Raw genomic sequence first — 24,691 nt, 5'->3', positions numbered from 1 at the left:
TTTCAGATTTCTTGACGCTGAAGCCTCGCCGCTGAAATAGCGAGCACCAGCAGAGGCGCTGCACGCGACCTCTCTCCTTCTACGGCTGCGGCGCAAGAAGACGAGGGGTAATCATGGGTTCACCAGAGAAGATTTCAGACTTCTATCCTATGGAAGTGGCTTCGCCGATCAGAATTTTTCACTCGTAATCATCGCCAAACTGGTTAACACAGCTCTAATACCATATGTCGAATATTTTGGAGATGAATAAAATTATTTATTGAAAGATTAAAATGGCTTACAAATAGCCTTACAAAAACAAAAAATTCTTCCGTTGAACAATCCAAAAGAACTGGTCTACATTAACAACTTTAACAGGTTTCATAAACCAAAGACCCCAAATTGGAAGAAAAAAAGGGCAGAAGAGTACGAAGCTCCAGAATAAGATGAAACAACGAAACTGCACCTACCACTACCGGTGGATCCCCACAGACGATTGATCAGGGAAAAAAACTTAAAAGACGTTCAGATAATGCAAATATAGTTGGTAAAGGAATTCGACGTCAAATATGGTACGAAGAGAAGAAAGTTGTTAGCAGTAGCAGTATTGCAGTTTTAGCATAACAAAATTGATTTTTGGTAGAGTTTATCTGGGGGCTAAGGCCAACTGGTTGCCGTGAAGAGTAGGCTGAAAAAATGAGATATTTTACCCTGTGAATGAGATATCTTGGGCGTACCTTCTCACCATCTCTTTCGTTTCATTAGGATTTCAGTAGTTTGACTCCGTGTATGAAATCGAAGTTTAAGGATTTCCTCGGGTCCAACAAATCCCAACTTCCCGGAAAACGATCAAAGAACAGCATTCATAATTTCATATTCTACACTTAAATTTATTCTTATAATTAATTCAATAATGAAACCAATAAAGTGTTCCCGCCAGCTATGGGAATCCGAGCAACTTCACTAACTTTTCCCGCATAGTAATACTGGGTAGAACCGAAACCGACAAGAGCTAGGTAAAAGGAATTGGTGCACTCGGCGGGACAAGTGTTTTTGAGCCGCCAATGGCCCCATTCGATCTTGACGGCGGACATTTCGGGATTGTATCAGTCCCATCTCGAGCCAGTTTCACCGAAAGGTAAAAGCAGGAGACGGGGTCGATGCTGCTATTGATTATTACCTCTCGTTTGTTCTGATTCGGGTTGGAGTTCCAAGTTTGTTTTCATTTGTTGTTTCTGTAATTGTATTGAGTCTCGACATGATCGTCGTCTTTGACATTTCTGGGGATGGGAAGGAAATCAGTTGTGCTGACTGCTCTGTTTGATAGTGATCCGATGAAGCTCGAATACAGCTGTATCCGATTTCTTTATGGTTTAAACCTTTTTCTGTTTCTTGAGGGGAAAAGAAAGAAAAATCTCTTTTTTGGTTGTCCTCTCCCACTCGGAGTTCCTTTTCATCTTATTTGGCCTTTCCGTCTCTTTCACTTTCTGTCTGGGGTCTCGATGATCGACGGAGAGTGAGAGAGGAGGGTGGGTTTTGTAACTTTTGTCTTGTGCTTATCGGTCCATCTGGGTTGGTCGAATTCACGCTGCGGCAGTCGACGACGGGCCTGGATTGCTTGCTTGGTGGTTTTTTTTCTGTCTGGAAAATAAGAGGTCTTCTCCTCGGAGTTTTGGTGTTTGAGGTCGCTCTTTTCTCCATATCTGCTGAAATTCCCTAGGATTTGTCGTTCGATGGGCGGAAAGTGTCCTTTTTGGTGGTGTTCTGCGGGGCTTTGCTGAGAAAGGTGTTCTTTCGCCGTGAAAGAAAAATGTGATTTCCTTCTTCCCCGGCTTTTCCTGTTATGAGGAGAGGAGAAGCTGTTTGTTTATTTTTTATTTTTTTCATTTGATGTCTTTGTTTAAAGTATCTCTGCGATCAGTTGGTTTTGCCGAGATTCTAAGTCCTGCATGACTCCGCTGCAGCTCGGGCTTTAGTTTTTGCTCTTTTGCGCGTTGGTTGCTTTCGTGAGAGCAAGGAGACTTATTCGAAAGGTCACATTCTGCTGCTTTTATCTTTTAAATTTGTTATTTCTAAATTAAAACCTAGTTCTGAAGCTCACTTAACTGGTTGTTGCAAAAAAGAGTTCATTTTACTGGTCGTATCGATTCTCTGCTTTGAGTGTACTCCTCTCATGCACATTCTTCTCTTTTCCGAAAGCTTTACTGAAAATATCTCTATGAGCCCTCACATGTGATGCGTCTCTGCGAAATTTTCCCGGGATCTACCTAATTGTGTTTCTCTTATGTTTTGCTCTGTCTCAAAATGGAATGATATCTTCTCTTCTATTTTGACTCTTCTGGCGCTCTCGCTGAAAGCCTGAATCTCAGTGAGGGACTATAAAGGCTTTCGACAGTCCTATGGCTCTAATGTCCCAAATCTGCTGTATTTGGACGTGGTAGATTACTATAATTTCCTATAGAATCCGTGTTCAGAATGTAAGAAAGAAACAAGAACACCTCTATTTCTCGTCTGTTTGGATTCTGGTACTTCTAAGCTTGTCTGTGTACCCTTATGTTATCAAATTCAAATGTACAAGAAGCAGAAAAAGGATGAACATACCCTTTTTATACAAGTATACAAATTTGAGTAGATTCAATGAGCTTTTGATGAACAGCTGGGGCCTGTGCTGGTTCCGTTGGAAGGGGTGAATTTGAGGTCGCAATCCAGGTGAGTCCAAAAACTGACAGACCCAAGGATTCCTACCTTCCACCTCGTTCTTGCTTTCCCATTCATATGAAATTTTATGAGATCTCGCTTCAATGATTCATCAAGCTCCTCCATTGCCGCCTCGTCTACTAAAGGAATCATGGAAGAAGGAACATGATACTCAAGGGAGATTGTGGTGTTCTTGGGTACGTCAAATGGGTCAGCTCTCAATTCAGCTATTGTCATCCCATGAAACTGGAGACGGATGCTGAGGTCGGAGAAGCTGGCATGTGCCTTGGCATTGTCATTCTCTGCAGCAATGAAGAGGGCAACTTCAGTGCTCATCTGCCCATACTGATCATACTTTAGGCTGTCTAGATGGGAATATGTGACACTGATGGAAGGTGGCTTTGGCCGGATGATCATGTAGCCCACAAAAATTACAAGACCTGTTATTATCACTGCAACAGCAAGGAATGCACACACTATAGCTGTCAACCAGACAACTAGACTGGTACGTCGCCGCTGAGGACCGATGAGCTTTGGCCTCATCATCTGAAAGTAATAGTTGATGCCCTGCTAGAGTGAACATCCAGAGGAATGTCTGTTGGACTTTCTGGTCTTATCATGTGGTGATGATTTGGAGATCTCAATGCCTTCACGAGGGGAAGAAGATCTACCTAGCATATTAAGGAGCAGGCAAGGTTTGGTATCTTCCTTGCCTGGTAGGAAAGCCATAAATATTCTTCATCACACAAGTTGTTTGTGGAGGAATCTGGTTTACCTTTTCCTGGGTAAAGTAATACCAAACTGCACTGCCAAGTACTGGCTTTTCCCTTCTAAGGATTGGCTCTGTCATCTTATAACTAGTATAAACTATTTGTTTCTTGTTCTTCAGTTAACAAGATAAGTAGATTAAATTCATGACATTGAGAAATGCTCATAATACCTTGAAAATTTTGCACTTATTCTTTTCCCACATCAACCTGTTCAATGGTCCTTTTTAGGTTCCATTGGTTTTTCCACAGTTTTTTATAGCAAGCTTACACCACACTCTGAACAAGCTTGGCTTTTGTGTACTCACAGCTAGAAAAAGATTTTTCAAAGAGAACACCTTGTGAGTTCTCTGGATAAAGCAATTGTCTGCTGGCGGGGCTTTTAATTTGCTATAGAGTGTGTAACTCTGAGTATGAGATGTCAAAGGCCCTTCTACATTTGAAATCATAATGCTTTGTTTGTCTTGGGTGCCTTCAGCTAGTGATAGGCTTGTTACATCATTAGTTTCTTCTGCCTTGACGTCTAGCTTATCAATGCTCCAGGGCTTTGTAGCTATTTGGTTCTCGATTGTAAGACATGGAGAACTTGTGAGTGCAATGGATCCTCAAGTTTTTTTACGGGTTTCAATCAGTTCACTTGGGCTGAGAATTCCAGTGACATCTTCTAAGGCCGAGCGAGCAAGAATCCATTCGTCAACTGCTCCATGTTCCTGTGAGATTCGTCTAGGAGGCTTCCCTGTTCAGACAGCATCTGTTCCTTTAATCTCCTCTCCTGAAGCACTGCCAGGTCCTCTATGCATTGCCTCTAGCTTTTATCTTGAGGAATCTGATCTGAAGGCAATGCTAGCTCCTGGTTGTTTTCAAGCTACTCAAGCATATCTCGAAGTAACAGTTTTCATGGGGAGGCAGGGATCACACTGTGGGATCAGCAGCAGGAAGCAGCAGATTGGGACGTTCAAATTGCAAGTTGGAGCTGAGTGGGGTCAGGGAAAATCTTTGTTGCTTCACCATGGATGGATTAGTATTGGTAAGAAGCATCAGGAGGGGGGAAAACCAGAAGCAGAGCTGCACCTAAGAGTGAAATTGGATCCAGACCCGAGATACGTTTTCCAATTTGAAGAAGAGACTGCACTAAGCCCTCAGATAGTACAGCTCCAAGGCACCATCAAACAGCCTATTTTCAGCTGCAAGTTCAGTCGTGATAGGCGGTAAGAAGACGCATGATGTGATCTCTTTCTTCCATAATTTCTGCAGTCATTCTCCTTTATTCACTTCTGACACAAATTTCACATTGTGTTTGCTGAAATAACAGGGCATCTCAGTTGGATCCAACAAGGAAATACTGGTTGAGCTCTACAGGGGGTGATGACCCAGGGAGTGAAAGAAGGGAAAGAAAGGGCTGGAGGGTGATGATCCATGACCTGTCTGGCTCGGCAGTTGCTGCAGCCTTCATGGCAACCCCCTTTGTGGCATCCACTGGGTGTGACCGTGTCGCCCGTTCCAACCCAGGTGCATGGCTGATTCTTCGCCCAGATGCTTGTGGGGCTGATAGTTGGCAGCCATGGGGACGTCTTGAGGCTTGGCGAGAAGGTGGGAGTCGAGACTCTGTTTGCTGTCGCTTACATCTCCTTTCCCAAGGGCAGGAGGGTGGGATCCTTGTATCAGAGATTTTGATCAGCACTGACAAGGGTGGGGAATTTGTGATAGACATGGATAAGCAGACTCCGTCGGGAACACCCGTGCCAAGTCCACAAAGCAGTGGGGACTTCACAGCAGTTGGCCCCATTGTTGGGGGTTTTGTCATGAAATGTAAGGTTCAAGGTGAAGGGAAGAGCAGCAAACGAATAGTGCAACTGGCAATGCGACATGTAACGTGTGTAGAGGATGCGGCCATATTCATGGCCCTTGCTGCTGCTGTCGACCTGAGCATGGAGGCGTGCAGGCCCTTCAAGAGGAAAGGCCTGAAGGGCAGGAGATGGACACGCAATTCTTTGTAGACACCTCCGAGGGGAAGAAATGGGATGGTAAGTTTGTAAAAATGGGATTTCTCATTGTAAACTAAAATATTATTTAGACTAAATGGTAACTATTCAAATGTTAAATAATTATTTAATTAAGTAACCTATATTAAGAGTATTATTTGATTTTATAATGGATATATCATAATTAAAATATTATTGCATAATATATTTTAAAATAGTAGTCTATTATCAAATTATAATTAAATATAATATTTAAGTATTATGATATTAAATATTATTGTGTATTAACAAATATTAAATCCTATTACACGGGAGTCGATAGTAAGGTTTCTTTCCCCGTACGGCTGCAAATTATGCAGACTATCATGGCGGTCATGGCGGATACTTGACGTGGCTTTCTTAGGAACAGCACAAGTATTCTTACTTCTCATGCACAAACACTATGATCAAGTAAACCAGAGAGATAAAACGAAGTTAAAATTCAGACAATAACAGAGAGAGAGAGCGAGAGAGTAAAAAAAAAAAAAAAGAAGAGTCAAAGTAAACGACACGATTTTAGTACGTGGCTACTCTTTGTCGTCCCGTCGGGTCATATCCAGTTCTGAATTCTTCCATTTTCGTTCGTTCATGCGTCTCTCTGTCGCTCCTCGAGAGCCATCCCGGGCTGATCGCCACCGTGAAATGTGGACACTCGTACACGCACAGCGTCCTCTTCAAATGATTGATTGATCCGTTGATTAGACCGTCACCACATCATTCTTCTCCCCTGCCAAGGATCACATTCCCCTTTACATTTACGCTGACGTTTCTCAGAGAGGTGCACCTGCTTCTGCTACCATGAAAGCCTCTCATCAATTCGTCGGGAAATCCACTGGGTTGATTCATCACCGGTGGAGACTAGGGAAGCGAGTAATAGGACAGCAGCAGAGGTCACAAATCGAATTTCCGGCGTCTATCGCAGCTTGCTCCAGTGCCGTTCGCTGTACCTCTTCATCAGCGAATTACCCAGTTCAGGCCATTGAATCACATCTTCCTTCGAGGGATTCAACCCGGAACTTCCTAGTGTTCGAGGAATTCATTGAAAAGGTGAGGTTCCAGTGACGTTAAATACTAACTTGTCTCTGTCGTCTAATCAGCGTGATTGTTAAGGACCAGAAAGAAAAAAATCTCTCTTTCCTTATCTATGCTCGTAATGTCTGGATTCTCATTCGCAGGCCATCTACCGGTGCCGGTTCTTGACATTTCTTGGAGTCTGGGGTTCCTTAGTTGGATCTTTCTTGTGTTTTGTCAAGGTACGAAGCCAACTCTGTTAAATCTCCATTTGTATCAAATCTTGATACACAAATTTCAGGGGCTTCTTTAACCCAAACAAGAAAATAAAAATAAAATTCAATCTTGCTCTCCTTATATAGTCCACAAGTCAAAATTCCCAAACCCTGTATTACGTCCATTTTTCAGGAGATCTCCGTAAATCAGTTGACATCATTTCCTTGAAAAGAATTCCTGAAACTCGGCTTCAAATATGTTAAGTGCCTGATCATCCAGAAAAAAAAGTACTCTGCATCTAAAATACACATGGAGAAAACTCATGCAAGATCTTTGATGGGAATTCAGGAAACGAGGATTGGTCTTTAACATGGTGATTATGGCTGCAGGGCTGCACTTTTGTGTTAGATTCTTTTGCTGAATACTTTGTGAAGGCTGGGAAGAGTGAAAAGGTGATTTTAACACTGGTTGAAGCTATAGGTGAGTCATCTCTGAGGATCAAAATTATCATTCTTAATCTTCTTTCTGGGTCAGACTGAAATAACCCAAAATGCTCAGTTTCAGCAGAGATTTTTTAAGATGATTAGTCATTTTGGATAGACTTGGACCCAACTTCACATAAGCTGCTACTCTGAGACTGAACTTAGAGATTTTTTTACTACCAGATGTATACCTGATTGGAACTGTCATGCTCGTCTTCGGAATGGGTCTCTATGAGCTCTTCATCAGTAATCTCGACATTGCACGAAATGCTAGGAAATCACTGGCGAAAGAATCACAACATTGCGGATCAAATCTCTTTGGCTTGTTCACTCTCCAGGTTTGTTCTAACACGACAGAGGCGGATTAAATGTTTGGTAGAAACGGTGGACTGTTCCCGTGAATGAAACCCACTTCTCTGCTAACTCTGAATTTCTTCTTTCCAGGAACGGCCGAAATGGTTAGAGATACAATCTGTGAACGAGCTGAAGACTAAGCTGGGGCATGTGATAGTGATGGTTCTTCTTGTTGGTTTGTTTGAGAAGAGCAGGACGGTGGTGATATCCTCTACAGTGGAGTTGCTCTGCTTCTCTGCTTCAATTCTCCTCTCATCTGGTTGCCTGTATCTCCTATCAAAACTTACAGAATCCAAATGAAATAGGCATGGCCGAGTTAGCTAAATTATATACATTGTGATCACTGAAGCAAAAAACAGTTACATGTATAAGGATTTTCCCATGGTGAGGTCATGTTATCACACTCTCTGACGTTAGGATACATTGTCTCCAATGTGGCTAATTCAAATGAAATAGGCATGGCCGAGTGTTAGCTAAAAAGGATGGAAGGGCTGCAGATTTCTATGCATACTCGAGTCTATTTCTTTTCTCTCTTCCTGAGTCTCTTGCTAGTATACTTATAGTTTATGCTTTCTTCATTACTGTTTTTTTAATGGAAGTCAAGATCACACTTCATCAAAGAGACTGTTACATTCATAGTACCTGTAAAATTCTAAACTGCCTGATCAGGATTGATAAACAAGGGGAGTGAGCACTTGAGACTGCAAGGAGAGCACTCGTTTTCTGATTATTGACGTGTATTCCTTGTTTTTCCTGGATGCTTTCTCTGGTACAGGACTGGGTGGCCAAATTGCCTTGTACTGGGAAAGAATATTCAAGGGATACATGCTGTGGAGCAAGAGGGCAGAAAAGAGTACTCTTCATCACTTCCCACAGTTGAGATATAATGTCTAGAATACATTTTCAATTGATCATGATTCTGGGTTTAGGGTCAATGTGAAAGCAAACCAGAAAGCAGGCTTCCCTGTTCAGCTTGTTGAAGGTGGTAAACGAAAGAAGAAGAAAGCCAGATAAGAAATACCCATCTTAGTGCACGACCAACTAAACTAGTGTTTATCTTGGAAATCATACCATAAATATTTATTAGACTTGGGACTCTTCTGACCCAGAAATCATTCTTTGTAACTGGTCAATTATGTACTCTTAACTTGTTTCTCGCTTCACTCTCCCTACCTGTTGTGGCTCTTCTCTCTCTGGCATATACCGTACCCATGGCTGCAGGGAAGGCTACTGTTCTGCTGTTGCTTCTACTTCTTAGCAGTAACATCATAAACAAGGTGGAGGGTTCAAACAGGTTATTGGCTGAAGCAGGGAACCCAGAAGCTGAGGTTCATAGAGGCGTGAACCTCAGCAAAATTTCGTTGTAAACACATCTCTGTTGTCCATTTACCCAATTACTTGTTTATTTCGATCACTTACAAATAGATATAAAAAAAAAATTATTACTTAAAATATTTGGGTAGTTATTAAATGGAAAGGATTGGACAATACTTATTTTGTACCCGCTTTCTCAATTACTCGATTATTAAAAATATTTAGTAATAATTTTATAATTTAATTTTAGTAGTATGAAAGGCTTACAAAACTCTAACATTCTCTCTGTAATTCTCAACACAATGTCATTCATTATCTTTCTTGTCAACTATCATACCACCGATTATCAAAGTTTTAGGTATGAAATTATTCTAAATTGTTTTAGTTTTTAACCCTCAATCAGGAACATCAATTAACATTTGAGGGGTACAATGCTTGAAATGTTAAAAGTGTTCCCCGTTCATGCTGATAGCTATTAGGGAGGCTGCGCCGGTCGCCCCTGCTGCTTCGTGCCAACTATGCAGTTCCTCTGACCAGACTGCGAGGACAAACACGGCCAAACAGGTGCCCTCTTCGGGAGCAAGGCCTTCAAGGAGGTCCTGGATGCGGTCTGCGACGGGATGGGCGTTCAAACAGAGATTGCAGAAGAGGGGTTAAATAACGCTGTGCTGCGGAAAGGATGCTTGGAAATGGGGTATCCTGTGCAAAACATTCCTCGCAATTCCTCTGATCATTACTGTGGATGGTGCCATTTGGGTTGCAAAGACGGGAGAAAAAAAGGGTACTCACGAGACATGGCTTATGGATTTGATAAGCTCCGGAAATGGGGTAATCCTGCTTGGTTGCAGAGCTTTAAAGGTGCTGCATCGGATGCACAAGGGGAGAAAGGTCGCGACTGGCGTCATCTTCGAAAGAGCAGAACAAGGCTGCAGTAGGAAGGAGGTTCGTTTCATAGAGTCCAAGGTGATCATTGTTGCCTGCGGCGCACTGGGGACTCCAGTTTTACTCAAGAGCAGCGGATTGAAGAACCCCAACATCGGAAAGCGTCTCCATCTTCGTCCCACAGTCATGGCTTGTGGCTACTTCTTCCCAGAGAGCAGTGTCTCCTCTGATGTTTCTACTAATGTCTGTCCGGAGAACGAGAAGAAGAGCTACGAGGGAGGAATAATGACGGCCATGTCGACCGTCGGTTGGGTTCAATGCTTGAAATGTTAAAAGTGTTCCCTGTTCTTACTGATCGTTATTCAGGGGTGCGCCGGTCGCCCCTGCTGATTCGTGCCAACTACGTGGTTCCTCTGACCACACTGCGAGGACAAACACTGCCAAATAGGAGCCCTCTACTAGCGTTTGGTGGGGAACCATCGCGGGTTCGGCGGCCAGGTGGGAGATCCTCCTCAGCAAGGACACAGGAAGCGGTTTTGCAGGCTCGTTGGCGTTCTCTCTTCCCTCTCCCCACGTGTCCGACGAACCTCGGACAGACTTTAATTTCCTTCCTTTCTGGTTTTCTCCCTCGTTGGAGTTTCCACTTCTGTCTTCTCTAATGTTCACCAGAGCAAGCAGTGGCACTCCGCTGGAAGCATGCTCCTCTCGATTCTTTGGCTCCTCTACCAGCACACAGCCAGACACTGTCATTATAGTTTTTGCTAATATGGAAATAACTGCCGTGTCTTGACGATGATGTATGAATAACGAATAGACGCTGCCCAGCCAATAAGGCTGAAACCCAGCTCCCAAATCTTTCTGATGGTCATGTATTCATTCAATTTTCCAATTGGAGTGTACCCTCTTCCTCGTTGTCCTCCTTCTTCCTGTCGAAGAGCTCTGCTGTACTTCTGAATAGTGAATACTGAACATACTGCGTAACAATCCAGGGGAGATATCTTCCTCGGCTTTCCCTTCCAATCCTCCAAAACTTGCCCACTATATCCTCCAGTTCCTTTCTTTCTTCTTTCTTTCTTTTTGTCCGAGAAATAGGAAAATCTGTCTAGATTTTCTACTGCTATGCGAAACCCGCATTGATTTTACTCAACCTTCTCTCCTCACAATCAGCAGAAAAAAAAGATAGTATTTATTACTGAGATTGTTGAGCTGTTTCCGGATGGAACGATCACCACACAGCGGAGGCTCTGCCTTCCGGTTCACACCCTCGGAGGTAAACTCGATTCTTTTCCATTTCCATTTTTTTATTCCATTATGTCTAAGAGGAATTTGATGTAGAGTTTAATTTGATTCTATTAATTTATAGTTATTTTCATCTTCTGTGTTTTCCTTCGTGCATGATATTCTCATCTTTTCCATCTCCTGGAGATTCTTAGTGTTGCTCATGGCTTTGCTTGGTTGATAAATTTTTGCATGAATATCTTCTCCCTGCTAATTCTACTGTTTTTTTTTTTTTTTTTAGCCCTTTCACTCTGAATTTTATGTTTTTTGTGGTGGTCCTCAGATGGATATTGGTGAGATTACTGAATGGGGGTTTATGGATTTCTTGGTGCCATCATGATTCTAAATATTGGCTAATACGAGCTTAGCAGTACATTCTCTGGTTGGATAAGGAGGCGCTTTATTTGGAAAAAAAATCTATGCACTTCTTGTATTTAGTGGCATTCGTCCTAACTTTTGATAATATTTTCGTCATTGTGTATAGATACAGCAGTAATGGCTGGAAATGAACTTTTGGGAGAAGATTTGTGTAACCGAGTGTATATGTTGGCATATCCTGCTGTGTTACCTAGCAAGTAATGAAATTATGGATCTCATATTAGTGTTGGGAATGAATTGATGGATGTGGAGAGGGTTTCCAGATTATTAAATTCTCAAACACTTTTGGTTTTTGAGGATTGGTAGACGAATGAGGACATTGTATTTGAAAAACATAATATATGGGAAATTTATATGGAAATTTTGAAGGGGTATCATTTCCAAAATCATTACTTTAGGAGATTTTGTTAACTCATTAACTGTTTTCTAGTTGAAATGGTTTTTTTGCCTGCTTAGGAATTTTATTTACGTCTGTCTGGAAAATAAAACTTGAAGTTTTTTTACTTTGCCTTAAGCCTTGAGAGAGTCATTTCCCTCTTAGTCAATTGGCTAATCTAAAGAATGTGCCTGTTGCAGACTGATTGATATCTGAAGCATTTACTTTGATCATTTTCTTGTTGTTGGGAATACCATCTCTAATTGATTGTTTTGTTTTTCTTTGTCTGTGGTAGTCCTATTTGATAGTGGGAATAATTCCACAACAGTTGGTCTATGAAATATTTTGTGGTTATTAGTTGGGAAAACACCTCCTAACTTGGCTAGCATCTTGGGATGAACTTGGTCCCAATTTTTATTTTTCAATATAGGAAAGTGAGAGGAAAGAATTCAATGAGGAGGTTGGGAAGAGGCAAAGTGTCTATTTTGTAGGTCGAGGTTGTGCCGCATTTAGTTTGTACCCATTTATGTTGTCCATGTCTTGGGCCTATGACATTTCGTGTAGGCTTGTCCAGTGAGAGAAAGTGATAGTGGGAATAACCCCACATAGGTTAGAGATAGGAAAAATCTTATGGTCTTTAATTGGGTATATGCCTCCTAACTTCAGCTAGTCATTGTGGATAGACTTGGACCGAACTTTAATGCTATATGTTTGAATTGGTGATGATTGTATTAATGAAAAACGAACCGTACAAAACCTTAAGTGAGGGCTTCAAACTATACATTAAGGGGGGAAAAGAATTCTGGTCGCAAAGGGAGGGGCAAGAGACCCCTCCTGTCAAGAGAGTCTAATTTGCTATTGTCAGCCCTAGGGGGGTGCTGCCAAATGACTTGCTGAGAAGAGCAGAGAGAAAATATCTCATCATAGACATGCTTAAGTCTTCTTGGAGGGGGGCAGCTTTTATTCATCCGATTGATAACAAGTATTGAATTGCCTTCAACTACGAAGGGGTTTAAAGAAGAGTGGACATAGAGCTTCATGCCTTATAAGAGCTTTACTTTCTGCTTCTACAGAGTTCGTAATACTGACTGGCCCAGAGTCGTGCCAGGATGATTGATCCGTGACTCCTTTGTTTTTGGCTTCCACTACTTGCTGGCCCCGGGTTCCCAAAGGTTCTTCCATTGAAGTTCAGTTTAATCCAACCAGGTGGACACGGGCTCCAATAAATCACTTTTTCACTGTAATGCTAGAAAAAGAGGGACACTGTCTGAGCAGAACTTCGAATACCTAATCAAATGTCAGGAAGATTTTATGAACTTAAGCAAAATTTTAATGCGTATAAGGAGCATATATGTATGATAAATAAGGCATAAAATGGCAGTAGAGGCACTGAATGCTAATTCGTGAATCCTTGGACTGTTCAAAAATATCTTTTTCTCTTTTGATACATGAAGGTACGGTGTGTGATTGGGTGTTCCTTAAACTTTGGACTTTCAATAAATGAAGCAACAGTGGGTCATTGGGTATTCCTTAATTGTTGGATGAAACAAGAATCTGTTATTGCTCATCGGTGCACGAAGTTAGAATGTCTCCTTGGGTATCTGTTGAACTTCTCTTACTCAAAGCCAGGATTGGATATAGGGATTCTTCCGCTTTAATTGACTTCCTTTACGCTTTGCAGTTGAAGACACTTATGATGACCTTTGTCACTCTTGAAAGAGTGGACGAGGACAATATAATGTTGAGCATTATCTTCGCCTCACTTGAGTTCTTGTGTATTTCCTTTCTCCTTTTTCGTTTTTTCATTTTAGGTTCGTTGGGTGTTTCCTTTCCTTCTTCCCTGTCTGTAATTTGATCCTTTCTCCTCTCATTCCTTCGGGAGCATCTTCATTTCTCATTTTTGTTGTTATCAAAAGGAATACTTACCCTTGATCTTGATTTAGACCAGACTTTTCTTTGTCTCAATATCTCATACAATCATCAATGACTTCTCCACCATGATTAACTTTACATGTCGATTATCTACTCTCCGATTCAGTTGGGGAGGCATCGGAGATTTTGTTTCTTGAAACATTGTTGAAAAACCACATGAATAATTTTTGTCCTTCCATGAGTCTTTCTTATTTAGGACCTTATAAAGTTACTCTCTAGGTCTTCCTTGTTGAACTTCATTATTTTCCTTTTATTTGAATCCTAGTCATTGGTTAAAGAATTTCAGAGAGGTCATCTGTCTTTTATATCAAATATGGTCACTTCTTTATACCCTGGATACTACATCTCTGAAACGATTTAGTCTTGCTTCTCTTGATACAATTTATGATGGTTCAAAGTCATTTAATAAGTTAGATATCTCAAAATAATTCAAACTCGTTTAGTAAGTTTTGAATATTAAGATTTGTTAGTGCTACATCTTATTTCCATTTATGACAGTCACGTTGGAGGTCTGTTATATGTTTTTTCTAGAATCTTCTTTCCCTGGTGCCTGTAGCAAATATGGAACATGTGGATGCAAATTGCTGTACACGTTTTGATGGGTCAGTGCTAGTATCCTTTCTGTTAAAAAGGAGAAGTAGAATATAAGCAAGAAAGTGGAGAAATGAAGAGGATGAAAATGGAAGAGGAAACCCCAGCGCACGGAGAAGAGAGTGAATGGAGTTATGCCTTGACCAGATCTCTATCAATGGAAGAAGTGACTTCACCTCTGGTCACTATTCTTTGTTTTCTCTTTTCTTCTCCCAATGTTATCTTTACTTGTTCCGTCTCATATTTCTCTTTTTGTACATCTTGATCTGGTTTTCTTTCTCATTGTTTCTCCTACTGTCGTCCTTTCCCTTATAATCTGAACGAAAATCCTTTCCTTTTTCCGATCTCATACTTTCTTCCCTTGATTAAGAAGGACATTATGGAATCCGAAGTTACCAAGTGAAAGGAGAAAAAACCCTAACCGGATATTATGGTGGTCAAGGATCGGCCTATTGTACTTTATAAGGAAAATTGAAGTTGATATTATAATTTCTCACGAACTCAAATTAGAAGGATGACATTATCTTATCATTCTTGACTGATTTTTTTTTTTTTACCTTTTCTCTATATTGGTGTTTATTGATTCTTGTTGGAGTTTTGTCTGCTTTCTCATCTCAATGTACTTCAATATATCATGGTGGTGCCTTGTATGCTATTTGACACTTTTTTTTTCTCTTTGGTTATGTTTGTATGGTAAAAAGGTTGCCGATATGGAAGCTATCTTGCAAGAGGCGAACAATGCAACACCTGCGCGTGAGATTATCTCCTCTCTTGCAGATAAATTCAGGTATTTATATAAATTAAATTAAATTTGTCTGTAGGAAATTTTTGAGCTACCATGATCCACCTTTTAGTTGTGAGTGATGGAGCTATCTGTGATTGTAGTTCATCAGCAGAACGAGCAGGAAAAAATGTTGTGCAGCCAAAACAGGTTTTAAGGCACATTATGGTTTTTATTTATGGTTAGGTCTTTCTTGGCAGCTTGCCAGTAGTAATTGCTGTAAAGTTGTTACAGGTGTCGAATTGGTTTCAAAATAGGCGTTATGCTCAAAAGGCAAAATTAGTCAAGGCTCTTGGGAAGCTGAGTGTCACACCTGTGCCTCGGGATGATTCAGTTCCAGCGAGAAATGTGTCTGTGCCAGTTTCTACACAGCCAGGTATATTTATCATCTGCCATATCCTGTATTTCATGGTTTTTTGTCGACTATTAAAATATATTTACCATCTGCGGTATTCTGCACTCATTTTGTTTTTTTTTCTGAAGATTACTTTTACATTTTTAAGGGTGGATTTATATTATTTCTTCCCGTTATATTTCATAAAATAAATTTTGCACTCTCATATCTATGCCATTTTTTTATTTCCTTGTGTTTATGAAGGAAAAATAACTGTAGAGGGCAATCAGCAGGAATATGAGGCCAAATCAGCTAGAGATGGGGCATGGTTAGTGTTTCTCGTTATCTTTTTCTAATTGTTGTTCTGAATGTCTAACCTAATTGTATAACTGGCTGGCTTTGACTTTTGTGCCTGAATGTGGCTAGAAAAAGGTAATTTTCTGTCTTGCCTTTTATTTTCATGTTCCTTTGTATGCTTTAATTGATTCATATAATAAAAACTTGCTTTATTATTTTACCAGTTGGGTACTCCAAAAGTTAAAAAAATAAAAAAATTCTTTACTGGTTGTTTGGCTAAGCAAATTGTTATACTGATTCTTTCGCTAGTGATTGGGCTGTTGAGGAAGCTCTTGTTAATTCATTTCCTTTTCTTTCTAGATGCTCTTGTTTTCTCGTGTTCTGTTTCTTCCCTTGCTTCTGCCATGAGCAGCTTAACAAAATCACCTCTCCAAAAAAAAAAAAAAAAAAAAAAAAAAATCGATGTGCTTTCAGTAATGTAAGAGTTTGTAAGTCTACTCATGTCGGAGACCAAGTTCTCTTGCTAAGTTCTACTGCCTTGGATCTCCTTGGTTTCGTGTCATGTGCTTAGCCATTGAACCAGGAATTGTGGTTCTCTTGTTGTTCAGAATGTAATGGTTGCAAGTGGTTCAAAAACCCTTAAGAGAAGGAAGCAATGAAGGACACAAAAGTGCACAATCAGCAGATTTGATTTTGTACAGTGTGAGATTGTGCATTTTTCATTTTGTTTATGCTCTGTTTGCTGGTTCAGATGCGTTATTGATTGTTTTTGACATTGAGGATTGATTGCCATGGTGTTTTGTGGGTTTGGTGGTGGATAAGATGTATATTAGGCATATGTTAGCCAACCTGACTTGCTTTTTGGAAAGGTCTTTTATCACTTGTCAAAAGTGCTGTGAAAAATGGTCAAACCATTAGTCTGTTTGGAACCCCTAGAAAAGAAAAGAAAATAAAATAAAATGAGAATTTGACTATTAATATTCCCAAAAATAGTTGGTGGAAATAAGATAATGATCAAATTCTCCTTTTCACAAACTATTTTTGGGAATAATAATGGTCAAGTTCTCATTTTCTTTTTTTTTCTTTCCCTATGGGTTCCTAACAGACCCTAAGAGGGCAAGAAAGTACCTGAAAGGCCCCTACTTTCAGATGTCAAGTCCTTCCAATAATCTAATAAGATATTCAATTTTACCTTACATGAGCACTCTATCTACATCTTTTTTATCACAAGCATCTATAGACCTGCATGTGAAATTCTTGGCAGCATACCCCTTGAAGTGCTAATAACATTTCTGACACCTTGGCTTGGGAGGGGGTCTCTGCTGGAAGGCCCTTTCTCCCCCTTTGATGCCTGTTGACACTTCTATTGAGGGAGCTCTTTTCTTAGCTTTTAGTTTTTGTTGTGATCCTTTATCTGTACTCTTTCCTCCCTCAGGAGGCTTTTTAATGGAATCCTTTTTCTCATTGTTACAAAAGGAAATTATTTAGAGGTTGCATCATTTAACTACTCAATGTTCCTGCCATGTTAAAGTTTAATTACTCGAAAGCTACTTTTTCTTTTATTTACTGATGTTGTATCTTCACACCTTTTCTATGAATGTGTTAATGACCATCAAGGAGTTGTTTGGTTTGGTCAGGAATAAATTTGCGAAAACTTTTTGCGTATTATAGACAGCTTGCTGAAGCAAAATATTTCTATCACTCCGTATGGTAGTTGATTTTTAGCATATTAATTTGATACTAAACGTTTAATAAAATTTTATTATTGACTTTTTATTTAGTTTCTTAGATTAGGGATTGTTCATGTTATATCTTTTGTTTTTCTAACTTGTTCCACTCAGGTATGATGTGGCGAGCTTCATATCTCATAGAAGGTCTGAAACAGGTGAAGCGGTAATGTTTTTTTCTGACCTTTGCCTTTACGATTATAGATCCCGTAAAAGGTCAGGCTGCAGTGTTCCACATGTGAAATGTTCAACTGTATGACATGTAGTTACGTTATGTTGTTGTATAGCACTCAAAAACCACTAGTAATGGAATACAAATTCTCAACTTGTGGGCATGGTTAGTTTACCTGGAGTTGCATGGCTGGAATCTATCTTATGGAATTATATTACTGAAAGGAAGGAGGGAAGGAGGGAGAATATAAATATCTAAATCTTTCTTCCAAGAATGGTAGCGGAATTCCAGTTGCAGGAGAAAACAATGTTTTATTTGAATTCTAAATCCCAGGTTGCTGTTTTCAAGGCACTGGAATTTCAAGGATTTGGACTCTAAACATACACTACTCCTTATTCTGAAATCTGCATAGATTTCTTCTACTTCCTTAATATGGATGGCAGTTCCAATTTCTGTGACACATTCACTGCTCTTTTCAGGAAGTTAGGGTTCGGTTTTCAGGTTTTGGTGAAGAGGAGGATGAGTGGGTTCATATACGCAAATATGTGAGGCATCGTTCTCTTCCATGTGAAACTACTGAATGTGTTATAATACTTCCTGGAGACCTAATTCTTTGTTTTAAGGTAATGCCATATTTGTGAGGCTGCTATGGTTTATTGTGTCTCGTTTTCAGATATATGCAGCTTCTCAGATTTCAACTGTTATGAACTTTTTTTCCTATTCAGGAAGGTAAAGATCAGGCTCTTTATTTTGATGCTCATGTACTTGATGCAAAACGACGAATGCACGATATCCGAGGATGTCGCTGCAGATTCCTTGTTCGTTATGATCATGACCAATCAGAGGTACTTGCTGTCCCCTTGTTATTGTGTATCAGTACAAGAAGCCTCTTACAGGGCCTTCATGATGTTAGTTGATTGCGTGTTTTTAACATCTGAAGTGATAATTGTAATACTAACAAAGTCAAGGTATTTTATTTTATATTCAGGAAATAGTCCCCCTGAGAAAAGTCTGCCGCCGACCTGAAACTGATTGCCGTCTGCAGCAGTTATATGCTTCAAGAGAGTCTGCAGCATTAAATGCAAAGAATGCTGTCAAGGACCCATCTTCTCTAAGTTCTTCTAATAAGAATTTGGATGCTCAGAAGCCTCAAAAACAGCAAAAAGTGAAGGGTAGTTCTGGTGAAACTGGGATTACAACTTCAGCTGCTCAATCAAGTGAGGATGCAAATATCAAGAGTTCCCCATCTGTTGCAAACAGTGAGAATAGTGAGCTTACACCTGATGGCCCTCCTAATGATGCCGCACCTGCTGTTGGAGGTGGCGGCACTCTGCAGGAAGCAAATACAAGTGGCTAATGACTTGGTGTCCAGAGCATCTTGTGGTCTTTGTTGTGTTAATGTGGTTCGAGTCTATAGACAAAAGAGGGTCATTAGAAATGCTGAATAGATGCAGGCTTATATTTTAGTTGACTGTGGATTCTGTCTTATTTAGTTCCTTTGTGAACCTTGTGGAGCGTCTTGGGTGGCTCCAGAATTTTTTTAAAATATCGAGAACTATTTTCTGTTGGTGTTATATGGTTTTTTTCAGGTCTTCGATTGTTTGGCTATGCCAAGCAAATAGGTGGTGGCTGCTATCATTCTCTAAAGTGGGAATGTATACGAGAATTTATCATGCTCTGTTTATTATTTATGGTAATGTGGAAGGATGTGAAGAAATCATGTTAACTTAGCTTCTTTACAGTATATGCTCAAGTTGTTGGATTGCGTGCTCTTTCCTCAGTGGGCGAAACTAGATATCTATAGCCTGTGATGTGCTTTTGTTCTTGTTATCATAACTGTTGAGGAAGTCTTTGGGGGTAGTCTGTGAATGGATTGCAGTTGCAGGGTGGGTCGTCACTGAAACATGCACGGTGGGGGTCCGTTGTACTCACTTCAACCACTTTCATGGTAGCTTCCAAGAAAACAATCAAACCTGCAGAAATTTGTCAATTGCTTGGAGAGTGGCGTGACACGACTTGGTTTCTGACTCAACTGAGATAGGAGAAACCACTGAAAACTTAGTATTTGGTTGTTTCTGGAAGAATGAGTTATATGCATCGCTCCTTTTGTGATTAGAAAAAAACTTCTGGCAACTACACGGGGGTTCTCTGGCAACTCCACCCATTTCACAACATTTTTAGATAACCATATGCAAAAAGCAAATGGAAGGAAAGAGCGAGAAAGAAATTTCTGCAAGCTGTAGTCTTCTTTATTTATCTTAGAACTACAAATTCTGGAGGCAGATAGGGACTATAACTGGGGTATTTTTAAAATTTCTAATGATTTAAGCTGAACCCAAAGGGTTTAATCCGGCTATTTCGGGTCGGGTCAACCTATTTCACCATAGATTTTAGTTGATCCATCCTGGATCTCTCTAAAATTGTACCTGTTCGTCAATGTCCCTGATCGACTGTGACGTTCTTCTGTCAAAATCATCTTCCTCACAGAAGCCAAGACTCTTAGACTCCGGTCTTGAGTTTTGTAAAGCGGGAGGGTCCTGCGTTTTGTTGTGAAGAAGAGAAAATTCAACGGGTACCGATGGAGCTGCAATTATTACCTGATTTTGACGACAAAAACGATTTACGTGCACTCTCCTGTCTTCTCTCCTCTCTCAGCCAGTCGATGGCGCTACTTACAAGTACTTACATTTCATTGATTTACCTTACCAGCTTGCTGCACCCAACTGGGCCCTGCTCCAGTGAAAACTGATAACCTGGTTGGCACGGCGAATAATTCCCTTTCGTTATTCAGGTAAATGAATGAACCAGGCAGAAGAGATAAAGCACTCTTTTCATTCAATCCAGGTCCTCGATCCCTCTTTGACCCAAACAGGTATTCTACCTCCATTCAATACGAGACGTAAGGATTTCTCAATTTGATTCTCATCTGTCATCCACAACAGAAGAAAGATTCAACCAAGACCCATCTGTAAATCCGTTAAAAGCCTAAGAAAAATGAATTGTAACAGTTGGGAAAGAATGCAGTGATTAAGAATACAGTTACATGGATTATATGTCAACCGCTGCTAAGTTTGCTGTACCAGTCTTGCATCATGCAAATAAATTCTGCTTGTACTTTCAATACAACTGTAATTACCTGCTTAGATTCTTCCTCTGTTTTAAATTACCTACTTTTCATCGTTATAAACGTTTGCACTTTCCATCCGCAAGTTGGAAAAACCAACTGTAATTACCTGCTGCTGAAGTCACTGGGAGCTATTCCTGTCTGCCTGATCTTTGCTCTTCGTAATCTCCTCTCTGCTTGTTTCTCACATGGAGTTTCAACACAAGCGGAACTTCTAGTCCTTCAGAAGGGTGGGAGGTTCCTGGACAGAGGTAGACCTCGAGAGCATCACGGCCGGTTCGAAGATGGTGTCTCACGACGGTCATCCCCTACTCGCCCGCTGCCGGCCTCCTCACCCGAACTTCCTCTCCGGTCGAGAGATGGAGTCTCTCTATTCTGTCTGCGATGCTCTTGTGCCGTTTATCCAAATTCCGGACAGCAAAGACGAATATCTGAAAGTCTTCTACGGTACCTCTGCGTCCAAGACTGCGACTGTTCAATATGTAAGATCGATATTACGGACCAACTAAAAAATTTTAAGCCCTTTTTCTTTTAGCTTCTCTGCATGTTAAGTTCTTTTTAAAAAAGTCTTGCAGCACCGATGCACTACCAGACGATCGTGCTTTCTTGAGCTGTGACTCAGTACGAGATGGAATTAGGATCATTTACAGCCATGAGCCACTCTCATATTGCAGAAAAAACAGATCAGGAAACCCGAGTCCTTGATTAGGTGTGTGTGTCCTCATATTGTATCTCATATCAGGTCATCATCTCGAGTTGTATCAGGAAAAGAATGTCTTGGGTTGTATCGGATCTTTGCATTATCACTTGAGTTTGATACAACCAGGGGCTAGATTCGGATGGCGGGGACTTGGGTTATACCTCAAAACTAAATCAAAGTTTATAACTTAGGTATTAATGGATGTCATGAAATGCGTTTCACCTAATGTTTTCATATTTGGAGTTTGATTTATGTTGTCATATTGCACTTGACAGGCATGCAATCAGGGGACCTGAGACATCCATTGATGCCATTGCATCGTTTGGCAGGCATTATGGCTACTATCAACCTGGTTTGGCACATTGATTATGAGTGGATGGACGAGTATGTCTCTTCAGTTTCCCTACTTCCAGAATTTCTCACAGCTGCCACTACACCGCATCATGTAGTTCCTTCTTCTTGTCTTGGATGTTGTTCAAGTGCTTGATGTTCTTCACAGTGCGAACTTTCTATACTCTGGTAATTAAACAGCATAACGAATTCCTTTTCAGATCTTTCCATTTCCCTACTTCCATTTTACTTCTGACAATTAATATGCTGGCGAGGACTCTTTCATTAAGGAAAGAAAAACATCCTGGCCTGTCCTTGAATTTTGAAATTGATCCAACTGCAGCTTCTTCTAAGTTCTAAGGTGTTCAATCTTGCAGAATTAACGTCTAGAAATCAATGATACTTTATGAAATCAATGAGTTAAAAACTGGATAATTGCGCTACTGAACTCTAATTTTCACCAGAAGGTCTCAATGATACTTTTAGTTCTATGTTGAAATCTGAATCACCATTTCTGATTCTGCTTCAACTCATAAAGAAAATTTCACATTCAGATAGAGAAGCGGGAGAATGTGGCATGGAAAGCTCTTGGCTACTGCGGACCAGACCCTGATTTCGTCGACCGCAAGAAAGAAATCGAAACAGCAGAGAACCAAAAAGATCAAACAGAGGAGGAACAGGTTTGGACCCCTTCATAGATGCATCGTCAACATGGACGATCCCAAAATAGTCGTCCTTGAAGGTCTCAACAAAGCCGGCTTCGCGAAAACTGCAATCCCGAGCCCTACGGGGAAAAAAGGTTCTTCGTCTCCTTCTCTGACCATCAGTTGCGACGCCATCGTAGTTGGTTCAGGTTTCGGCGGTGGTTTGGTCGCTGGCGTCCACGCCAAAGCCGGCTACAAGGTAATCGTCTTGGAGAAAGGAAACTACTTTGCCAGAAGCAACCTCACTCTCTTGGAGGGCCCCAGCACGACGGAAATGTACGAAGGGCAGGCCTTGATCTCCAGCAACAACTCGAGCGCGTTGGTGCTGGCGAGGTCGACTGTGGGCGGAGGATCCGCCGTGAACTGGTCAGCGTCTATTAGGACGCCGCCCCATGTCATCAAAGAATGGTGCGAGGAGTATGGCCTGGAGCTCTTCGGGAGCAAGGCCTTCAAGGAGGCCCTGGATGCCGTCTGCGATAGGACGACAGGCTTCAAACAGAGATTGCAGAAGAGGGGCTCAATAACGCAGTGTTTCGGAAAAGGATGCTTGGAAATGGGGTATCCTGTGCAAAACATTCCTTGCAATTCCTCCTCTGATCATTACTGTGGATGGTGCCATTTGGGTTGCAAAGACGGGAGAAAAAAGGCTACTCACCAGACATGGCTTGTGGACTAGGTAAGCTCTAGAAATGGGGTAATCCTGCCTGGTTGCTGAGCTTTGAAGGTGTTGCATCGGATGCACAAGGGGAGAAAGGTTGCGACTGGCGTCGTCTTCGAAAGAGCAGAACAAGGCTGCGGTAGGAAGGAGGTTCATTTCATAGAGTCCAAGGTGACCATTGTTGCCAGCGGCGCACTGAACACTCCAGTTTTACTCAAGAGCAGCGGATTTAAGAACCCCAACATCGGAAAACATCTCCATCTTCATCCCACGGTCATGGCTTGGGGCTACTTCCCAGAGAGCAGTTCCTCCTGTGATGTTTCTACCAATGTCTGGCCGGAGAACGAGAACAAGAGCTACGAGGGAGGAATAATGACGGCCATGTTGACCGTCATTGCCTTTGTCAAACAGAATTTTTCCTATGTAGTCTTCTTGGCTATGTAACATAAACTACGTGTCAGGTCTAATTTAGATCCTAAAATTAAGACCAAAAATCATAGAAACAATTTGTTTCCTACCATCACGCTAATCATATAAGGTATTACAGTTTTGTATATACTCCCCCTCAAGTTAGTGCATAGATATCAGTCAAACCCAACTTGTCAATTATACTAAGAAATGCTTCCTTGATACTGCCTTCGTGAGCATATCAGCTAACTGACTCTCAGATTAAATAAAAGGGAATTGTATAATCTTTGCATCGAGGTTCTCCTTGATGAAATGATGATCAACTTCAACATGTTTAGTGCGATCATATTGAAGAGGATTTTGTGCAATTGCAATAACTGCTTTGTTATCACAATGGAGATTCATAGGTTACGTGTATTCAATCCCTAACTCCCTCTATATATTTCTTATCCATAACAACTCGCATACACCATGAGCCATGCCTCGAAATTCAACTTCAGCACTATCTTGCCACTACCTTCTGTTTTTTGCTTTTCCAAGTAACAAGATTCGCTTCCACAAAAGTAAAGTAACCCAACGTAGATCTTCTAGTTGTCTGATCACCTACCCAATCAGAATATGTATATCCTTCAATATTCGAGATACCACATTTTGAGAATAACAAACCTTTTCCTGGAGCACTCTTTAAGTATCTCAAAATCCAATAGACCGCTTCCATATGTTCTTCACTTGGTGCATACATCAATTGACTCACAACGCTCACTACATATGCTACATCGGGCCTTGTGTGTGATAGGTAAATTAATCTTCCAACTAATCGTTGATAATGCCCTTTGTCTGTTGGGGTTTGATCTGGGAGAATTCCGAGCTTATGATTCATTTCTATGGGCATCTCTACTGGTTTACAATCAAGCATTTCGGTTTCGGTTAGATGATCCAATACATATTTTCGCTGTGAAAGGACGACTCCATGTTTTGATCTTGCAACCTCAATTAACAAAAAATATTTAAGTTGTCCAAGATATTTCATGTCGAATTTAGTGGCTAAATACTCCTATAAAGCTTGTATTTCACATGGTTCATCTCCTGTCACAACCATATCATCAACATATGCAATTAAAACTGTTACTTTTCCTTCTTTGTGTTTTATAAACAAAGTATGATCTGAGTTACTTTGC

The 24,691-nt window shown here is 40.8% G+C and overlaps 4 protein-coding genes and 1 pseudogene across 9 annotated transcripts; 4 read left to right on the top strand and 1 right to left on the bottom strand.

The window, feature by feature from the left end:
• The first annotated feature begins 1,474 nt into the window (after positions 1–1,474).
• On the top strand, positions 1,475–5,519 carry LOC137934417 (uncharacterized). Of its 5 annotated transcripts, XM_068778730.1 has the most exons (4): positions 1,475–1,791; positions 1,944–2,012; positions 3,987–4,651; positions 4,756–5,519. In XM_068778730.1, exons 3-4 carry the CDS (start codon positions 4,041–4,043, stop codon positions 5,438–5,440), a joined length of 1,296 nt encoding a protein of 431 aa, XP_068634831.1. In that variant the 5' UTR covers positions 1,475–1,791; positions 1,944–2,012; positions 3,987–4,040; the 3' UTR covers positions 5,441–5,519. The 5 variants fall into 5 exon arrangements, with proteins under 5 accessions (XP_068634831.1, XP_068634834.1, XP_068634833.1 ...); XM_068778733.1 differs by lacking the exons at positions 1,475–1,791; positions 1,944–2,012 and adding an exon at positions 2,022–3,181; XM_068778732.1 differs by lacking the exons at positions 1,475–1,791; positions 1,944–2,012 and adding an exon at positions 2,022–3,371.
• LOC137934186 (NDR1/HIN1-like protein 3) lies at positions 2,614–3,288 on the bottom strand. The gene has a single exon (XM_068778444.1). It carries the CDS (start codon positions 3,220–3,222, stop codon positions 2,614–2,616), a length of 609 nt encoding a protein of 202 aa, XP_068634545.1. The 5' UTR covers positions 3,223–3,288.
• Positions 5,520–6,050: 531 nt separating the features above from the next.
• Positions 6,051–8,039, top strand: LOC137935126 (uncharacterized). The gene is made up of 5 exons (XM_068779789.1): positions 6,051–6,511; positions 6,640–6,717; positions 7,081–7,171; positions 7,357–7,511; positions 7,618–8,039. The coding sequence occupies exons 1-5, from the start codon at positions 6,263–6,265 to the stop codon at positions 7,825–7,827; spliced, it is 783 nt and encodes a 260-aa protein (XP_068635890.1). The 5' UTR covers positions 6,051–6,262; the 3' UTR covers positions 7,828–8,039.
• Positions 8,040–9,400: 1,361 nt separating this feature from the next.
• LOC137934581 (protein SAWADEE HOMEODOMAIN HOMOLOG 2-like) lies at positions 9,401–19,163 on the top strand. Of its 2 annotated transcripts, none has more exons than XM_068779009.1 (9): positions 9,401–10,993; positions 14,980–15,065; positions 15,164–15,209; positions 15,294–15,435; positions 15,658–15,721; positions 17,532–17,583; positions 18,069–18,212; positions 18,315–18,434; positions 18,578–19,163. In XM_068779009.1, the coding sequence occupies exons 1-9, from the start codon at positions 10,940–10,942 to the stop codon at positions 18,944–18,946; spliced, it is 1,077 nt and encodes a 358-aa protein (XP_068635110.1). In that variant the 5' UTR covers positions 9,401–10,939; the 3' UTR covers positions 18,947–19,163. The 2 variants fall into 2 exon arrangements, with proteins under 2 accessions (XP_068635110.1, XP_068635108.1); XM_068779007.1 differs by lacking the exon at positions 9,401–10,993 and adding an exon at positions 14,331–14,459.
• A 1,004-nt stretch (positions 19,164–20,167) lies between these two features.
• LOC137934185 (long-chain-alcohol oxidase FAO4A-like) lies at positions 20,168–23,549 on the top strand (annotated as a pseudogene).
• Positions 23,550–24,691: the final 1,142 nt, after the last annotated feature.

The sequence above is a fragment of the Aristolochia californica genome, unplaced genomic scaffold (assembly GCF_029961685.1).
Source record: "Aristolochia californica isolate CCGP_79_NKW_82.1479 unplaced genomic scaffold, dmAriCali1.0.hap1 SCAF_6, whole genome shotgun sequence".
NCBI classification, from domain to species: domain Eukaryota; kingdom Viridiplantae; phylum Streptophyta; class Magnoliopsida; order Piperales; family Aristolochiaceae; genus Aristolochia; species Aristolochia californica.
This window is presented reverse-complemented; position numbering and strand designations above follow the sequence as displayed.